The 20,713-nt window shown below is 40.3% G+C and overlaps 1 protein-coding gene across 1 annotated transcript; it reads right to left on the bottom strand.

Annotated features, from left to right (window-relative positions):
* Positions 1–14,975: 14,975 nt before the first annotated feature.
* Positions 14,976–19,890, bottom strand: LOC306670441 (vomeronasal type-1 receptor 90-like; the record flags this gene model as incomplete). Its single annotated transcript, XM_079155085.1, has 3 exons — positions 14,976–15,252; positions 15,382–15,566; positions 19,813–19,890. 3 exons carry the CDS (start codon positions 19,888–19,890, stop codon positions 14,976–14,978), a joined length of 540 nt encoding a protein of 179 aa, XP_079011211.1.
* Positions 19,891–20,713: the final 823 nt, after the last annotated feature.

Here is a 20,713-nt window from a genome sequence, read left to right as displayed (position 1 = left end):
AACTGAGACGCATCACTAAAGCACCTTAGGTAGACGTACCCTTAATTCACAGGATGCAGGACGCACCAGTAAGAAGCAGCAGACTTAAAGGCATAGCAAGTCTCTCTTCCTCTAAGCTCTAAGCAAAGCCTGTCCTTCTCTCAAAGTCTCTCTCTTAAGCAAAGTCTCTTTCTCTCTGATAAGCAAAGTCTCTCTCTCTCTCCTCTCAAAGCAAGTAAACCTCATTTCCTCTATCCTCTATAAACAATCAAGAAAGCCATGCACTAAAGAGAAAGATAGAAGAAGCTCAGTTTCCAGTCCACCACCCATAGGACCCATGCAAGTTGTTGCTGCAAGCGGTGACAAATATCCACAGATTTTGTACCGCAAAGAGCCAGCGACATGTAGGGAGGGTTCTCTGAGGTGTGTAGGTATGACCCTCTGAAGTCTGTAGGAGAGCTCTATAAGGTGTGCAGTAGGACTCCTTTACATAAATTTGAGCGCACCCTTAGGTGAGTAAGGACAGTCACTTGGAAAGTATAGAGAAGGCCTTTGTGGTGAGTAGAAAGGGCTATCTGAAGTGTGTATTGAGGGCTCTCTGTGGTAAGTAAAATATTTTCTGAGGTCTATATTGAGGGCTTGCAATGGTATATAGTGAGGACTCACTAAGGTGTATAAGGACTGTTTTTGAGGAGTGTAGTGAGTACTTTCTGAGGTATGTAAGTAGGACACCCTGACTACATAGAGAGGGCTCTCTGAGGTTTGTAGGAAGGGATCTCTGAGGTGACTTGAAGTGCTGTCTGGCACTTTTTTATAAAGGCATATAGTAAAGATACACTGAGGTGTGTAGGGCTTGCTCATAAGATGAGTAGTGAGGCATTCTAAGCTGTGTGGGGAAGGCTTCCTGAGGTGTATAATGACTGCACTCTGAGGTGAGTAGAAAGGGCTAAGCAAGTTGTATACAGAAGGCCTACTGAGGTGAGTAGTGAGAGCTCTCTGAGATGAGTTGGAGAAACACATTGATGCTGAAAATAGGGCTGTGTGATATGTGGAGGGGAGATTTCTGTAGTGTGTAGTTAGGACTGAGATGAGTAGCCAGGGCACTGTGAGCTTTGTAGTAGGTTCTCTGGCGTGTGTAGGAAGGTCTTTATGTGCTCTCCTGGAGGGATTTATTGGTGGCGTAGGAGGGATTTTTGACTGACTGGGGGTTTTAGTTAGTTTTTCTTTGCTGTTGCAGCTAAATGACTCAACCAGAACAATTAAAGGGGAGGAAAAGTTTATTAAGGGGCTCATGGTTTCAGATGTCTCAGTCTGTATACAAAAGTTTACATTCCTGGGGGCTTGATGGGAGAAAGAACAACATAGTGTAAGAGTATGGTAGAGGGAAGCAGCTCACAAGTGGTTGAGAAGCTGAGAAATAGACTCTATTAGACAGATAAAAACATAACCTCGAAGCCATGCCCCCAATGTCCACTTCCCCAACCATACCCACCCCCTTCAGTTACAACTCAGTTAATTCACTGGTTGAACTGAGAGTCTTACAACCCAATCATTTCTCCTCAGAACATTTTTGCTTTGTGTCACATGTAAGTTTCTTGGGGACACTTCACATTCAAACCATCATGGTAGGAGTGCTGTCAGTTGTATAGGGAGGGCCCTCTGAGATGATAGTGAGATCTCTCTGAGATTGATAAGGACACAGTAAGGTGTGATGGAAGGGTTGTTCGAGGAGAGTAGAAGGAAGCTCTGAGGTGTTCAGGGAGGATATTCAAAGAAGTATGATGAGGGCTCTCTGAGTGTAGGTATGGCTCTCAAATGTGTATGAAGTAATAAGGTCTATGGGATGTTTAGGTAGGGATTTCTGAGGTGTGTAGAAGGGCATTCTGAAGTTTGTACAGAAGGTTATCTGAGATATAAATGAAGGACTCACTTGGGTGTGAAGTGAGGACTCTGGTGGGTATAGGAAGTGTGATGTGATCTGAGGTATGTAGGAACCACTCTGTAATATGAATAGTGAGAGATCTCTGAGAAGAGTAGGGATAATACATGAAGGTCATATATATTTAGGTTATTTATGAAAATTAAGCCTCATCAAAATTTTATGTCATCTATTTCTCTGACAGTAAAAAATCCTAAAAGAAGTGAATATTACAGTTTGTTGTTGTGTGTGTGTTTTTGTAGGGGTTACCAGGGATTTAACTCGGGGCATTCAACCACTGAGTCACATCCCCAGCCCTATTTTTGTATTTTATTTAGAGAGAGGGTCTGTTTTGCTTAGTGCCTTGCCATTGCTGAGTCTGGTTTTGAACTCACAATCTTCTTGCCTCAGCCTTCTGCACAGCTGTGATTATAGACATGCAACACTGTGCCTGTCTGGACATTACACTTTAATAAAAATTTTATAGCTCTCAAGTCTTGTACAAATTGTTGCTCATTAGTGTGAGGGTTTTTAACAGATGGAAGTAGGATATGTGGCAAGTCTGACTCAATTTACATTTTAAACAAATGTCCAGAAGAGAATGAATCCCCAATAATGCCTCTTTCTTAAGGGGTTATTTTTCCCCCTGGGTAAGTTATTTCCCCTAAAACAAAATCTTGGTTAAGATAACACTGGTCACCTTTCTCAGGGTCTCTCTCTCCTAAAAGGTCTTGTTAACTTATAGTAGACCTCTAACAATACAGGCTATATTTCCTTTTTCTGAGATGCACATGCAAATGAAGTTGTTACTTTTTGGAAGTGTTCTCTACATTTAATGTACCAACAAATATTATCCCAGAATAGGCTTTGGACAGTCTGGTATATAAAAAAATAGCTGTGCCTTAAACTTTTTATCTTCCATTTTGGACTCATGTGTTTAGAGCACGGGATATTGTTCTTTAACCAGTCTCCCTTATCATCATAATGTCATCTACAAGTGAGTTCCCCACTGTCAATTGTATAGAGACTCTTTCTTTATACACATAAATATTCAGAGCACTCGGTCCAATGAAGTCATATTGACCATACAGAGATTGTTAGGAAACTCTTCTGCAGAAATCAGCAGAGCCAAAAGAGGGTATCTTCTCAAATCTTAAAAGTTATAATTTAATACTACTGGAACCCATTTTCACATTCTTTGTAACTGGCAGCTTTCATTCCTACCACCATAAAGATAGGGCAGTCAACTGTCAGATAATGAGTGTGATTGGGCCCAAATAAGGTCTTTTGGTTTTTAAATGTGAAGTCAACCCTGTGAGGTTAAGCATTCTAGTCCCCTCCTTTGTACAAGGGAAGATGGAAATGGGGTGGGCTAAAATGGAGGTAACATGAAATACAGACTTAGAGACTAAAATGAAACAAATAGAAAGCCATGGACCTGCATTCCTTCCCAACATCTGTACAGCATACATTCCAACAAGTATCCCCAATGCTTTTTAATATCTGTTCAGCATAGATTCTGATCGATGCCTTAACCCCAAGCCTAAGTCTCAAGATCAGTGTAATCAAGTGAAATAACTTTCTTTCAGTTTCCCCCTGAAACTGGAGTGTGTTAGGGCTAATAAAAGAGTTTTCCAGTGTCAAAACAGGATATATTCTTCTATAATGCCAGGAATCATACACATAATATACACAGCAAGTAAGATTGTTGGAATTCTATTTTCCTTAATCAAGGCCAACCTGCCCCATTTAAATTTCGGATGCACCGTCCATGCTCTCAGAATCATAGCAAGCATGATTAACTTTGGAACTGTAGTTTCCTGATGTTTTGTCTCCATCCTGCTTGAGAGATTATACAAAACAAGAACAGAAGAAACTAACAGTATAGTTAGAGTTAGTTACTCAGCTATATGTTTAGGAAAGTATTCTGAAGAGTTAAAGATGATAAATCCCTTCAACTAAACCACCCCAAACTTCTTTATTATCAAAAGCAGGTGTTTTGGCATTGACCATGGTAAGAACGTGAGACTGTTATTTCAACACAATCAAAGAAACATGAAAGTTATCAAGTCCCATTAGGTAAATGTATACAACTTGCCATTAAATCTCAGGGTCATTATATGTAACTCTAGTAACACAAAATTGGGTAATATTATTAGGGCCCTGGAGTCTCTGGGCCCATCCTAAATCTTGTAGAATCTTTAATTGATGAATTTCATTCAAAATTTTTTGATACTTGAGTTTGCCAGGTCTCAGTAAAATTCCCTTCTCCAATGGCCCTCCTGTGTACAGCAGGTGTACTGATTGACTTGTGTTCTCCAGTGGTCTCTATAATTTCTGATTGGGAGCTTATGTGGCCCAGAGTTAACAAGTATCCTTACATAAGTTCCCATGTTCTCTGGATTTAGGCTGACTCAGAAGGCAATAGCAAAATATTGGCTTTTTTTTTTTTTTTTTTTGCAGTGCTGGGGATTGAACCCAGGGCCTTTGTGCTTGCAATGCAAGCACTCTACCAACTGAGCTATCTCCCCAGCCCAATATTGGCTTCCTTGACCTTTTATTTTAACCTTAATCTTTAAGTCTTGGTCTTAAACATCCAGCAAGCCTGTCTCACCAGTTTTAAAGTAAGAATACTAGGCTTTAACTTCAATGTCTACAACCTTAGAGCTTTTTACGCCTTTTATTTAATGGGGGTCTGTATTATACTGGAAGCTAGCATTATATTCTCTCCTCTTTTTAGGTGACTTTATTTTCAAAATTAAATATTTTGTCTTCATTGTCTGAGGTTCTGTCTTCCAAGTGGTCTAGTCTGTTGGTGATTCTTTCCATTGAGTTTTTTATTTGGTTTATTTTCTCCTTCATTTCAAGGATTTCCGTTTGGTTTTTTTGAGAATCTCTATCTCTTTGTTGAAATGATCTTTTGCTTCCTGCAGGTGCTCATTCATATTATTGGTATTATCATTCATTGCCTGCATTTGCTGTCTTATCTTGTCCTTTGCTTCGTGAATCATCTTAATCATGTATAATCTGAAGTCCTTTTCTCACATTTCTTCTGACATACTGTCATTGGATTCTATTACTATAGAATCTAGATTTGTTTGGATCATTTTCTTCCCTTGTTTTTTCATGTTGTTCATGTATCTTCCCCTCTAGCGCTGCAGATCTGGGGTATTGCAGGTTTCCCCCTATAGGCTTATAGTGGCCCTATAGGTTTCTAAAACCCTTTCTTTAAGGGGAGATCAATATTAGCAGTGCTCAAATCAGACACTGTGCAATCCTAGGCCAAATAGTCCCTATGGGGACAATAACATCATGTAAATAATGGAGAAAGTGACTCTGAGGGAACAAGTAAACAGACGGAAAGAAAGCAAGAAAGGTAAAGAAATAAAACTTATTGTTTTTAAAAAAAAGAAGAAAAAAGAAAATCTACTGTAGAATATCATATACTATGAAACGTCCCAGTGTTCAGTATCCTGAGTATAAGAGGTCCCTGACAATGAGCTTCAAGCCTCCAGCAGGCATCTCAGGATGGGATTTGCCCCACCTGAAGATCGGAGGTACGCTTCCAGGATTATCCAAGAGGGCTGCTCTGGCTTCCAAATGTGTTGGCAAATGGGGAGCTGCAGCTCAGGGGTGGACAGTGGTCAGCTGGAGGTCCTGGAGACAGGATGCAGTTGGTCCGCACTGGTCCTGGAGGTCGGGTGTGTTTGGTGTGGGTTGTGGGATCACAGGAGGCTGTGGTGTAATCAGTTGGTCTGGGTTCCCGGTGATAGGGTGCAGTCAGTTGGTCTGGGGGGTCCTTGCGGCAGGGGAGCAGTTAGTTGATGTTGAGGGCCCCAGAGGCATGGAAGTTGATGGTCAGGCTGAGGGCATCCTTGGAGACCGGACTCAGTCAGTCCGGCCAGGGATGCCTACAGGGCCCTGGCTGTTGTCTCCAATGGCGGCAGCCACATGTAATCACACCTGCAGTGTACTGTACAGTTAACTTCCAGGCAGCAGCAGGCAGCTGTTCTCCACTGGTGGGTACTGTGTTCAGTCTGCTGGCAGCTGTCGACGATCAGGAGGTGAACCCTCATGCGTTGGGGTGATGGATAGGGGTAAGGCAGGCGATGGACAGGCAAGAGGCAGGCAAATGGCGGATGATAGTTGCCTGACAGTGAGCAATCTGCTCTCAAAAAAGGCGTCAATATGCTGGCAGATTGCAGGTGATCATAGCAATCAAATGGGTTAAAGAGCAGGGGATCGATAAGCAGCAAAAACTGCCTCACCGAGAAACAGATATCCTCTGCTTGAATCCGGCGTTGCGGAGCAACAAGGAATGCAGCCTCCCTCTAGACTGCCATCTTGGATTCTCCTCCATTAATTTTTAATTTGGTTTATTGATTCTTGCACTTTGAAGATTTCTAATTGATTCTTCTTCAGAATGTCTATCTCCATATTGAAGTGATTTTTAAGTTCTTGTATTATATCTCAGATTTTATTCCTTTTATCATTTTTACCTCATAGATCAGTTTAACCTCCACTGTGATATCAATGTGGTCTGTTGTTAAGGTATTCTGTATTGTTTGGGATGGTTTGTTCCCTTGCTTTTTGATATTATTTGTGTGTCCACCCATCTATTCAGATGGATCTGAAGCAGCAGAATTTCTACCCTATGACATTATAATATGCATGTAGGTCTCTAGTACCTTATAGATAGAGTGGAGCACAATAACTTCAACAACCTTTGCAAAAAATAGCAAGAGATTAGGTATTTATTTCCTATCCTGACTCTACAATGTAAGCAGAAATAGTAGGATCAGCAATTTCCATCAGAAAAACAGAAATAATCATAGATTATGTGTAGCATAAAATGAAACATTAGATATTCTCTGTGACTTACCCCATATAATTACAGCTATAGCATCAGTAGTAGGAACTAGCATCATATAAACCAATTACTGTTTGAGATGTGTTAAGGATAAAATAATTAAGAGAAAAGAAGAAGAGATATGAGGGTAGTAACAGTGTGGGATGGGAGAATCTTGTCCATCACTGCTTGTGTATTCTCCTGGATACTGCCCTTCCTGGCCTCCTGGAGTCAGTTGCTATATGACACACAGAAGGTGTCTCAAAAATGTGCTGAACCATACACTAATAAAGTATTATCATCAGCTGCACTGTGTAAACAGAAAGAATGTTTCTCAGAGTTGAGCACCATGGTCCAAGTTCCATTGGCAATGTGAAGTCCTGACGTGACCATACCATTTGTCCCTCAGGCTAAGCAGTGTTCATGACCACAGCCAACTCTATAAAACCCTTTCCTTCATTTCAGACAGAGTTCTCAAGGAGCAGCAGAGTAGCCAGGTGGGTCATTATGATGGCAGGTGAAGGAGTGAATTTGATTGAAGAACATGGCTAATCAAGAAGAGCAAAGACATTTGGGATACTACAGGATGTCGGTGGGATTAGTCAAGACAGACCACCACTGAGATTTGTAGTGCAGGTCCTGTGAGGTGGGGTAAGGTTGACTCTCTGAGGGTGCGTATGAGTTCTGAATGAATTGTGCAGAATAATCTATGAGGGTTGTCAGAGTGTTTTTTGAGTGACAATGCTGACTCCATTGTGTAGAAAGGTCCTTTGAAGTGAGTAGTGGGATATCTCTCAGATGAGTATGAAGAATACCCTGAATTATAATGGGAGGATACTTTGAGGAGTGTAGAGAAAATCTCTTAAATGTTCAAGGAAGGCACCCAAAGGAGTATTACAAGGGCTCTCTGAAGTGTATAGGTACAGCTCTTGATGGTATGCAGAGTGGGATTGTTGAGAAGTAGTGAGGTCTGTATGAAATGTGTACTTCAGGTTTTCTGAGGTGGGTAGGAAGGGCATTCTGAGATTTGTATGGAAGGCTATATAAGATGTGAAGGGAACACTCTGGGTTGTATAATGTGGGTGATCTTAGGTGGCTATAAAGGACACAAGGTACATAGGGACAACTCTCTAATGTGAAGAATGAGAACATTTTGAGGTAAGTAGGGAGAACACACAGCAGTTTACAGGAAAGCTCTATAAGGTGTGTAACAGGGCTTTCTGAAATGTAAAGTAAGGGTTTTCTGTGGTGTGTAGAGAGGCTGTATGTGATGTGTACTGAGGGTTCTCTGAGGTGTGTAGGAAGAGACTTGAGAGGTTGTAGGCATGGTTGTAGTGTGGATGAAGTGTCTCTAAGGTGTGTATGGATAGCCTTCTGCAGTGTGTAGAAAGAGCACTCAGTATGAGTAGGGAGGGCATTCTGAGGTGTGAACAGAGGTGACTGTGGTGTATAGAAATGGTTCTCTGAGGTGTAAATTTAGGGCTCACTGAGGTATGTAGGGAGGGCCCACTGAAGTGTGTAGGTTGCCTTTATGAGGTGGGTAGCAGGACTTATTGATGTGAGAGTGCAGTTTTAGATGAGTAAGGGTTATTTGAGGTAAACTGGGAAGGTCTCAGTGGTGAGTAGAAAACTCTCCCAGGTGTGTAGGGAGGACACTGTGACATAGTAGAAAGGACTCATCCACATGTGTAGGTACTGCCCTTTAAAGTGATTAATGAGATTTCTAATATGATTAAGTGGGAAAACTGAGGTGTAAAAAAAGTGCTGTATGAGTGTTTAGCAGGGCTATCTAAAGTGTGAAGGAAGGACTTTCTGAGCTTTGTAAAGATGCTGTGTGTGGTTCGCAGTGAGGGTTTTCTGAGATGTGTAGGAATGACGTGAAGAGTGTAAGAATTGCTCAATGAGGTGTGTAGGAAGCATTCCTACATTGTGTATGGATGGCACTGCACGTGTGTAGGAAGGGCTTTCTTATTTGTGAAGGGAGGGTACTGTGTTGCGTGGCTAGTAGTCTCTGAACTGAGTAGAGAATGTTGTCTGAGCTTTGTAGTGTAGGTCCTCTGAGGTGTGTAGGAGGGATCTTTTAGGGGTGTTAGAGAATTTTTGACTAAAAGTACTAACTCAGTTATGTAGAAGAAACCACTGATGTGATTAGTGAGATTACTCTGAGATGGGTAGGTAGAATACATTGAGTTGTGATAGGAAGACATTTTTGGGGAGAGTAGAAGAAATTTCTGAGGTGTTCACAGAAGGCAAAGGAGTAATTGCGAGGGCTCTCTGAGGTGTGTAGGTACAGCTCTCAGTGGTGTGAATAGAGGAATTTGTGGTGACTGAGTGTCATCTGAGATGTGTACTTAGGGTTTTCTGAGGTGTGTAGGATGAGCATTCTGAGGTATGTATGGAAAAACTTTCTGAAATGTGAGAGGAGGACACTTTGGAGTTTGTAGGGAAGACTCTTTGGGTGTCTAGAGTGGGAGTTCCCATTTATTTAGCGTTGCTCAATTAGGTGTGGAGGAAGAGTCTCTAAGGTGTGCATGGATGGCACTTTGAGGTGTAGAAGAAGTTTCCTTTTTGAATAGGGAGGGATTATTTAGGTATGTAGGGTAATGCCTTTGAGGTGCCTAGGAAGTGCTCCTTGAGGTGTGAAGGGAGAACTTTCTTAGGTGTGTAGTGGAGGTTCTCTGAGGTCTGTAGGGAGGGCACTTTGAAGTTTGTTGCAGGACCTTATGAGGTGTGTAGGAGAATTTCTTGAAGTCACTGGAAGTATTCCCTTAAGTGAATAAGGAGAGTTTTTGCAAAATATGGGGAAGGCCTGTGTGGGAAGACAAAAGGGCTCTCTGAGGTGTGCAGTGAGGGCTCCAGATGTGTGTAGCAATGATGATTGATGTGAGTAGGGAGGGCTTTCTGAAGTGTGTAGGGAAGTGACTTTAATTGTGTACAAAAAACTTTCTGGAGTGTGTAGTAATTGTTCAATGAGGTGCAGAAAAACACTGTCTAGGGTATATAACAATGGCTCTGTGTAGGAAGGGCTCTCTGAGCTGTGAAGAAGGACTCTCTGAGGTTTGGAGGGGACTGTTTTTGAGGTTAGTAGTGAGGACTTTCTGACATTCATAGAGTGAGGGACCTCTGATCTCTGAAGAACATTCTGAAGTTTGTGTGGAAGGCTCCCTGAAATTGTGAAGATCTTGCTGGTGTGTATTGGGTGTTTAGAAATTTCTCATTGAGTTGTGGAGGAAGTCTGTCTATATTGTGGATTCTATGGCCCCTCTGAGGTGTTTAGGAAGAGCATTTGATGTGAGTAGAGAGGGCCTTCTGTGTTGTGTAGGGAGGTGTCCTTGAGTTGTGTACTAATGGCTTTCTGAGGTGCGAAGAGAGGACTCAGAGCTGTGTAGAGAGATATACTTGTGAGTAGAGAGGTCTACATGAGTTGTGTAGGCAAGTTTCTTTGAAGAATGTAGAAAGGGCTCTCTGAGTTGAGAAGGGAGGGCTCTCTGCGGTATGTCAGGAGTGCTTGCACAGGAGTAGATTGAGGACTTACTGAGGGATGTAGGGGCATCTCTCTGAGGTGTGTATAGACTGGTCTTGAGGTGAGTAGTGAGGGCTGACTGAGATGTATAGGGAGAGCACTTATATATAGGGAGAAATCTTTGAGGTTTGTAGGGAGAGGCCTCTGAGCCATGTAGGGAGGACTTTATGACATGTAGGAGGGCTCTATGAGGTGTCAGAGGGTGTTTTGACATGTGTGGGTGGGCCCTCTAAGGTTATGAGGAATGGTTCACCAAGGTTTATAAGGAGGGTACACTCTAGTGTGTATAAATGGCTCCATGAATTGTGTATGGAGGAACTTCTGAGGTGAGTAGTGAGAATTCACTGAGATGAGTAGGGAGGACACATAGATGTTTCAGGGAGGCCCCTATGAGTTATGTATGGAGGGTTCTATGAAGTCTATAGGAGGTCTTCATGAGGTGTGAAGGAGGGAACTTGACCTGAGTTGAGAGTGTTTCCTTAAGTGAATAAGGAGGGCTAATTGAGGTGTATGAGAATGTCTTCTACATAGAGTAGAAAGGGCTTTCTGAGGTACATAGGCAGTTGAGTTTGAGGTGTGTACTAGAGACTCTGAGGTGTGTAGGGAAATCCTTTGATGTATGTATGGAGAACACTCTAAAGTTTGTAGGAGGGCTCCATAACATGAGTGGAAATGTTCCCTAAGATGAGTAAGGAGGACTAGTTGAGGCTTATGGGAAACATCTCTGTGGTGAGTAGAAAGGGCTCACTATGGTGTGTAGGTTCTGTTATCTAATGTGAATTGTGAGAGATTTCTGAGATAAGCAAAGAGGAAACACTGAGTTTTGAAAGGAGGGCTCTACTCGATGTACAGCAGAGCTCTCTGAAGTGTGTAGGGATTGCTCAATTATGTGCAGAGGAAGCATCCCTAGGGTGTGTATGGACAGCCATGTATGGTGTGTAGAAAGGGCTTTCTGAGGTATGAAGGGAGGAATCTGTAGTGTGTAGGTGGGAGCCTCTGAGGTGAGTAGGGATGGCTCTCTGAGCATTTTACTGTAGAATCTCTGAGATGTGTAGTGAGAGTTTCCTGAAATGTGAAGATTGTGCTATCTGAGGTGTGGAGGGAAGGTGCTCTGTGGTACTTAGGTAGGACACTCCAAGATGAGTAGGGTGGGCTCTCTGATTATTGTGGTGTAGGTTCTCTGAGGCAGGTAGGAATGGCTTTCTGAGATGTGAAGGTAGGGTTTCCTTGAGTGTATAGGGATGGCTCACTGAAGTATGTAGTGAGAGTCATCTGAAGTATGTAGCAGAACTTTGTGAGGTGTGTAGGAGGACTCGTTGATGTGAGAGGGCATGACCCCTAAGGTGCATAAGGAGGGTTATTTGAGGCACATAGGGAAGGACTTTGGTGATGGAAAGGACTCTCTGAGGTGTGTGATGGTTTCCTGAGGTGGTAGAAGGGCATTCTGAGATGTTGAGTTAGTGCTTACAAAGAATAGAGTGAGAATTCATTGAGCGGTATAGGGCATGATTTTGGGGTGAGTAGTGAGGGCATTCAGAGATGTGTAGGGAGAGCACTCTGAGATATGTTGGGAAGGATCTCTGCTTTGTAGGTAAGAAGCTCTAATCTGTGTAGGGAGGGCTCTATGATGTGTGTAGAAGCGTTCTATGAAATGTGATAAAGGGCTCCTTCAGGTGTGTGGGAGGGCCAACTTCAGTTAATAACTGCAGTTAATAACTCTCTAATAGGGAGGACTCACTCAGGGGTATGTAGAAGGCAATCTGAGGAGAGCACAAAGGGCTCAGTGAGTGGGTTCTGGAGGGACTTTTGAGATGAGTAGTGAGAGTTCACTGAGATGAGTATTAAAGATGTTGAAGGAAGGACTGTCTGATGTGTGGGGTGATTACTCTCTGCGGTGTGTAGGTAGGACTTGCTGAGATGAGTAAAGTGGTCTCTGTTTTGTAGTGTGGGATCTGTGATGTGGGTGGGGATGGTTCTCTGAGATGTGTAGGGAGAGATTCAGAGATGCATAGGAATAGCAGTTGATGTGAGTAGGGAGGGCTTTCTGAGGCGTGTAGGGAGAGCTCTCTGAAGCAGAGTTCCTTGAGGTGTGTAGTGAGCACTCACTGAGTTATGTAAGCTTGGCCCTCTGAAATATGCTTGAGGGCTATATGAGGTGTGTAGGTAGGCTCCTTAGTGTGAGTAGGAGGGCTCCCTAAGAGGATTAAGGAGGGCTATTGGGTGTATAGGGAAGGCCTCTCTTTTGAATAGAAAATGCACTGTGAAATGTAGTGAGGGTTCTTGGAGATGAGTAATAGGGCACTATGAGGTGTTTAGTGAGGGTTTGCAAATGAGTAAAATGAGGACTCAGTGAGGATTGTAAGGACATCTTTCTAAGGTGGCTTAAACTGCTGTTGGAGTAATTAGTGGTCCCCAAAATGTGTATGGGGTACACTGAGTTGTGTCATGAGGGAGAGCTTAGGTTTGTAGAGATGGGCCTCTAAGCAGTGTAGTGAGGTCACTATGACATGTGTACAAGGGTTTTATGAGGTGTGTCAGAGGGATCCTGGATGTCTGTGGGAGGGCCACCTCAGGTAATAAGGTAGGGCTCACTAAGGTACTTATGGAGGGCAGTTTGAGTTGAGCAAAGAGGGCCCAGTGAGTTGTGTATAGAGGCATTTTTGAGGTGAGTAGTGAGTTGGTTCTTTCTAAAATTAGTTTTAGTTGAGATGGACACAATACCTTTATTGTATTTATTTTATGTGGTGATGAGGATGGAACCCATTGCCTCATGCATTCCAGGCAGGTGCCCTACCACTGAGTCACAACCAAGGCCCAGCGTTTATTCTTTAGTGACTGACAGTTCAGCTGCAATAATATCTCCAAGGTTCATGAGATACTCCCTTGCAGAGGCGCCTGGCTCTCCTTGCAGTGCTTGACAGAGTTCCACTCAAGGATGATTGCAGAGACTCATCCTAAAAGGATTGTATCCAGATGTATGCCTCCCTAGCTTGGATGTTATTCTGTGGAGTTTTCCTAATAATATATTACTCACTTCAGTCTTAGGATCTTGCTAGAGGTGATGGGAATAATTCTACAAATTTCCAGAAAAACATCACGGAGACAAAACACATGTTGAAACCCTGTGATGTTAACCTCACTACAGGAGAATGTTTTTATTATGTTAAAAATCAAACACTGCATTTACTGGCACAGCCAGAACCTGTTCGAGGCACAGAAACTTATAGATAACAATGTTCCCCAAGTTCTAAGCACAAAGCACCTCCCACAGTAGCTACTAGATATGGACTAGCTTATTTTATCTATGGCAAGCCCTGGTACCCCCTAAAGGCAAGCCCTTAGAGAAGGTAGATATAGATCTCCCCCTGTCTCCTACAGGGTGGTTTAATCCAGATGATGGTTTTGTTTATGTGTGGTGGTAAGGTAGAAGGATAAGGTTTCATAACATTCCTTCCTTCCTACAAAAAATATGTCACCCCTATAATAAACGTTGGTACACAATAACCATTGGGACCGCTGCCCTCCTGTAGCCCTTAACTCAGCAATTTAGATATTAACCAGATGGACCTAGTAGAAATGGTCATGTGAGATTATTTGTCTATCGCTTTACCACAAAGTAATAAGAATATCTTAGGTCACATAGAGTTTAGATATTAAGGAAATAAACATTGTATTAGCTCATTGACGTAATTAGGTATGCTTAAAACAAGTGTGATTAGGTAAGATGATCTGTAAGGTTACTGTTTTCTCATAATCTTTTGGTAAAAACAATATCTGCCTATGCTTTGGAAATTTCTTTGATTTTATTAATCACAAGCTGTCATCAAAGCCTGAAGAAAAATGTATATAAACCCAGCCTTCCCCAGAACAAAGTGGGATTGATTGCACCAGAACTAGAGTCTGTGTCTTTCATTCTCCATCCATTGTGTCTCCATCCATTGTGTCTCCCCACGCCCCGTTTACCTGAGTGGAACCCATGAACTCCTGCTACGGGCTGGATCCCCGGCACTCCCTCAGGCATTTATGTTTCTTTTCCAGGCTGAATAATATTCCAAGGTGTGACCAGACCACATTTTGTGTATACATTCTTATGCTTTTGAGCATTGACTTGTTTTCAATGTAGGTAATTAATAGTAATGCTACTATGAGAATTGGTGTACATATTATAAAGTGAGTCCCTTCATTCAATTATATTTTGGCAGATCAATAAAAAGACATCTGGTGGATCACTTAATAATGAATGGCATTGAACATTGACATATTTAGCTGGACAAATTACAGGTAATTGGAGCATATACTTAAAAGTACTTTACACTCAATGTATTTATAAGTGGTTAACCCATGCCTTGAAGGTAACACACAATTCATAAGAATCACTTGCTGACACAAAGAAGATATATTGTGCCTTTGTATTAAATCAAAAAGGTTCATTATTGACATTTCTATGACATTTTTTTCACGTCTCAAAGTAAACAAATTTAACAAAACATGCATGTCTCCACGTTGATTTAATTCAGAGAGCATATATTCCATGTCATGATTTATTGTTCAGAAGCCAGTATACTGGCAAATTAGGAGAACTTGTTTATCACTTAATAGTTAAATATATACTATCTTCCCCCAAAACCATTTCAACAAGTGAATAATTTGTTTTTCAGTACAGAGGAGCAGAAAAGGACTTGTTGTGGCATAGCCACTTGCCACCATCATCTGGATAGAATGACAAACAGGGTCTTCCACATAGTTCTTGAAGAGGAGAAGATGCAGTCCAAACAGTACATGAACACAAAGAAACTCATGAGAAGAAGGATGATCCAAGTGGCCCTCTGTACAGGGGATGGTTTTGGAGAAGGGCAGGTACTGTGAAGTTGCTGGATGTGCCTCTTATGCCTGACCAAGAGGGTCACCATGTACCCACTTGAGAGGGCCATGAGCCCTATAAGAAAGACATCCCAGAATGCACCTAGTATAAAAAATAAATGCCTGAGGAAGTAACTCATTGGTAAAATCACCAAGGATTCAGTAATAAATAGAAGACCATGTGAAGTCACATTGGGGATGACAGTAGAAGAGAATGAGAAGTGAGCACTAAAGGACATATAGAAGACCTACAGGAATACAAGGGAACACAAAATCTGATATGGAGATTTATATTTGAACTTTGCTAGGCAGGAGCTTCTGGGGCTGAGGGTGATGGCCTGGAGGACACTCAGTAGGCAGGTGGCACAAATTGAGAGGACCCGCGAAAACTTGTACAAATAGATCAGTACTTTACATTTTATGTCATCCCAAATATTCTGAGACACAAAAACATCTGTAGTTATGAACCCCATAATTATTAGCATCCCTATGTGGATTAAGGCCAAGAGACAAATGATGAGGTCAGTGGGCTTTAGCCGGTGTTGGAGAAGGAATGTGAAGATGTGGAAGAAAAGAAGGATGGTGTTGGCTGAGATCCCAATGCCAACTTCAGAGAAGAATGCATATCTCATACTAATAAAATCATATAGTTGGTTGGTCACTTTCATCTTATAGGCAAGAAATCACATAGTGTCTATCTTAGGAGAAAATGAAGAAAAAGTCTATATTTCAAATAATATCACTGTCATGAATTTCAACCTATACACTTACCATCAGGAAATGGTAATACACACACCCTTTTCTCACTTCAGACCTCAAGTCTCTCTGACACACTCCAGGTTCCATTTTGCTAATATTACCAAATCATGTCAAAGTATGTAAATATTTTGGACTCCCTACTGTACATGAGCTTTTCTATACATTCAGAATTACCATTTAATTTTGAAAATAGTTCACTTATAATCCCACCTTGAGATTTTCCAAGATAGTGTGTTACTTGTTTTTCATCTTTCTCTTCTTTTTTTTTTTTTTTTTTCTTTTGCAGTGCAGGGGATTGAACCCAGGGCCTTGTTCATGCAAGGCAAGAACTCTAAAGAACTCTACCAACTGAGCTATATCCCCAGCCCCATCTTTCTCTTCTTGATTAAGCACCAGGTAAACATGGAAACTCTACAATTTTTGGTGAATTCAAATGGAAAGATTGCATAATAGTAGAGAATTTCCAGCACTCTCAAGAAATTAATCTCAATGGAGTAGTTTTACACATATCTATATTATTTCAGTGCTGTCTTTATTCTGGTTTATAACCAGATGTAATATCCTTAATACAACTGACCCAGTATTAAGAGGTATGCCCTCTATGATACATTTTTTGAAATTTACTTTATAATTTTTCATTGATTTCAAGTGTGACTTTGATGCTAAATACGACCATCTCATCTATACAAAATGAGCAGTCATTTTGCCTATCTTCTAGACAGGTTAGCCATTATGTTTAAATTTTTCAGTTCTTCATACCCCTGACTTGGGAGATTGTCTCAGTTATTTTAATAATGACCACCTCTTTTGCTGCCTCAATAAAACCTCCATAGTGTTAGAACTTCTTAGCAATATGTTCAGAAAGATCTCTGGTGGTATTTTAGGATTGTGTTTGAATTCCAATATAGTTTTACATCTTAGATTTCTGTTATTATAGAATAACTATCCTATGTGAGTCAAGTTCAGTTATCAAATATTACTAAGAATATATCCTAGTGTTTTCCCCTCAGTCATCTAGAGTCAGAGTGGTTAGTAAAGTCACAGTTAAAATAGATTCAGAATTATTCCATTGTAAGGTTTTCATTAGAGAAAAAGCATTGGATCCAAGACCTCCTAGATCTTTAGGATCTACCTCCTAAAGAGTTCAAATTTTCTTCTCTTTTAAATAAGCAGTTCTCCAGATCAGAGGCCCAAGAACAAATGATACAGAAAATTTGATGTTGACCTACTGGTGGAATATTTTCTCTACATTACATTTTTGTGCTTTAATTCAAGTGTCTAAAATAGTAGGTACCTACTTTAAATTATTTACAGCCACATACTGAAAAATAATAATCATCAGAAAATCATGCATGTGAGGCTAAATCATTTTGGAACTCTTTGAACTGTAGACCTATAAGGCAAGATATTAAGAAAAATCAGAAAAACTATTCATGAACATTGGACACCATATAAAAATCTGAAGTGATGTAGATACTTCGTTAAAACATTAAATTGTTGATTTTTCTTTATTTTAATTTTTACTTGGAATCTACTAATTGTTCTTGAATATGGGACCTAGCATTATAATTTAAGAGTATGGGTGTACAATGTGTATGCAGTATGTAGTGATCAAATCAGGGCAATTTCCATCTTCTCAAATATTATCATTTTGATAATTGAAACCTATATACTGTTGTGGTTATTATGAGTTGTATAAGTAATTGTCATAGACTATAATCACCCTATTATGCTATAAAACCTAAGAGTTAGTTTACCCTGTTAACTATTTTTAGCATTCCTTACCCACCACCTCATTTATTTTCTTATCATAGATCTAGGAAGCTTTTCTTTTCTCAACTTCTGTGTGATCAAGTTTTTTTAGTTTCAACGCATGAGTGCCAACATACATTATTTGTGGAAAACTAAAACTCTCTACCACCACTAGGAATAGTCAGTTTTATCCCCAGTTAATGAGATAAAATTTTCTGCTTTTACTCATTCAGTGTTTTGGTGTTGTCTACAGTGATAAGTCCAGAAAAAATAGAAGATATAAATCAAATCAATTGTCCATATGTCTAAAGTTTTAGGGATCACATTTGATCAATAGGACATAGTTCTCTTATTTTGTGACATCTGTGTATATTTAAATGGCTTATGCTCATTCTTATAAATTTATTTCTCATATCAAGTGTGAATATATTTATAGTGTAAGTTTAAATGGATACATATTAGCATGGGATAAATAACTTTAAATAATTGTACTAGGCCAGGTGCTGTGGCAAATGCCTATATTGCACTGACTCAGGAGTCTAAGTTAGGAAGATTGCAAGTTGAAAGCAGCTTCAATAACTTAGCAATACCCTAAACAACTTTGTGAGACTCTACCTAAAAATTTTATAAAAGGGCTGGTGATGTGGCTCAGTGTTTAAGTGCCCTGGATTCAATCCTTGGTACTAAGAACAGACAAATTTTAAAAATTGCCTTCTCTGAAAACACACACAAAAGTGCATTATAAAACAAAAGCAAAACATGCATTCTATGATATCATTTCTGTGAGTGACTTACAATATCTGCTTTAATTAGTTTTAACCTTTGGTCTTTACAAATAAAAAGCATTCTAACATTCATTGAATGATATTTTTTAATTACCTGTGACTCAAGGCCATTGGATAACATAAATTAAGTATGACCAGGGATTTTTCATATTTACAAACATGAGTAATGAAATGCAAGAGTGTACAGTGCCAGGAATTTGCAATAATATTCAGGAATTCATGGATTTCTTTGTTCATTACCTTATAACCATTGGAAAATTATTTTCTGAAAGTGAGTGTCTGTATTAGTAGCAGGAAAAACACTCTCTGCTGATGCTATGCATAAAAAGGACACGTTCTGATGTAATCCTAAACACAACAAATTCTCCTAGTAATTCCAGGAGAAAATACAGAAAAATACTTTTCTTGTCATCCTGCTATCTCCAATTTTAAACAACATTTATATCACTAAATGAGGCACATCAAGTATGTGTAATTAAAATTATGTAAATATTTTACAGTAAGTATTATAAAGAAAGATTCATAGTAGTGCATGCTGATGTACAATTATGGTTAGAAAGCATTCTGGGCAATGGGAATCATTCATACAAACAAAATAAGAAAAATCCTGAGACACATTCCTTCCCAGTTGTGCACCATTGTGACCACACCTGGCACACACAGGACAGTCAGGGGAGAGAACACAAGCTCCTTGCCATGATTGTAGTTATCTGAGAAACACTTCTCAAATTAGGGTCTATGGGTTGATGCTGCCTATTTGGGACCTGGCTGCCCTTTTGTACCAGGTGCCAATATTGTACTTTACACACTGATGAGAGCAAGCTTCTCCCAGACTTGACATTCTATATGTAAGGATGTGTAAATCATAGTGGATCTAATGTTAATTTCTGAAATAGATCACATTTGAAGAATCCACATGTGGTAAGAGGAAGGAAAGACCAAGTAAAATGATGGGGAAATCAGATCACATATGGAAAAAATGTTCAAAAAATTCAGAACTTTTATTTGTGAGAGCATAGAGTGAAGAGTGGCGACCCTTATGTTTAAGACTCCCTTTATTATCTGTATCAAGGAAGAAGTCCTGTTAGTCACTGTGCCATCCTATCACCAAAATCAGGAGTGGCTATATAATACATGCATCATAATACATGTTCCCTCAAACCAGTACAAGCTGTTCCAGCAGTGGACATAAACTGGAGGTCAGAATGAAAATAGAATTACAAAAGGAGGACATCCCTCTGTGGAACCCACTGCAAATTTGGGTTCTAAGGACATTTTAGATAGGCAGATTCCATTGTGAAGTGGTGAGAGAAGCACACATCTGTTCTGTGTGAGCATCATCTGCCCTCTCTCTTAAGGATGAGATGACAGATAAATATTTACTCACCACTGATCTATGCATGTGCACCCTCACATGCTTTGAAATGTCATTATCACACAGCTCAGCTTCACTACTATTGCCCATCCTTCCATTCAGTAAGAAAAAAATGGACAAAGGGGATGTGGGAGGTGAGACTGGTCCTGCTTCAAGCAAGTGGGTTTGGGACTGAGGTCAATGTAGGCAGTACCCTCTCCTTTGTGGCACTACTTGTGATAGAAATCTATGAAGAGCACTAATCAGAAATAACTGGCACCTCAAGAAGGCAAAACCATAACCCAGCATTTGGCAGTCCTGCATGCACATCTACTGTGAAATATATGAACTCCAGCAACATGATGAGCAAAATCCTGGGCAAGGTTTTGACATATGAATGGCAGCTATCTGTGAGTAATAGAAGTATTATTTGTTGCTTTTGTAAATTATCAGGGCTGTAAAACAAAACTCAGGTTTCATACTTTTTACCACTATTTTAAATTTCTCCTGAGAGGTTGGGGGTTTGGCTCAGTTGCACAGCACTTGCCTATCATGTGTGAGGCACTAGGTTTGATTCTCAGCATCACATAAAAATGAATAAATAAAATAAAGATGTTGTGTCATCTACAATTAAAGAGTAGAAAGTGTTCTTTTAAAGTAAAGAAACAGGAAGTCCCAGAGGTTCTTTTTTGCAGAACCCAAGCTGTCATTACTGGGAAACCCAAGCAGTCATACAGGAGAATCTATCTAAATGATTAATTAAGTAATGCAAGATGCAAGTCCTGCTTTCTTTCTCAACAGGTTTGACTTTCCTGTCTCATCTTATTCTTTGCATAATCTTAGTGATTATGCAAGAAAAAAAGACAAGAAAAGGAGATGGGTTCACATTCATCTGTTCATGCTAAAGACATCAAAAATAGAGTTTGGAAAGAAA

The sequence above is a fragment of the Sciurus vulgaris genome (assembly GCF_902686455.1).
Source record: "Sciurus vulgaris genome assembly, chromosome: 10".
NCBI classification, from domain to species: Eukaryota; Metazoa; Chordata; class Mammalia; order Rodentia; family Sciuridae; genus Sciurus; species Sciurus vulgaris.
This window is presented reverse-complemented; position numbering and strand designations above follow the sequence as displayed.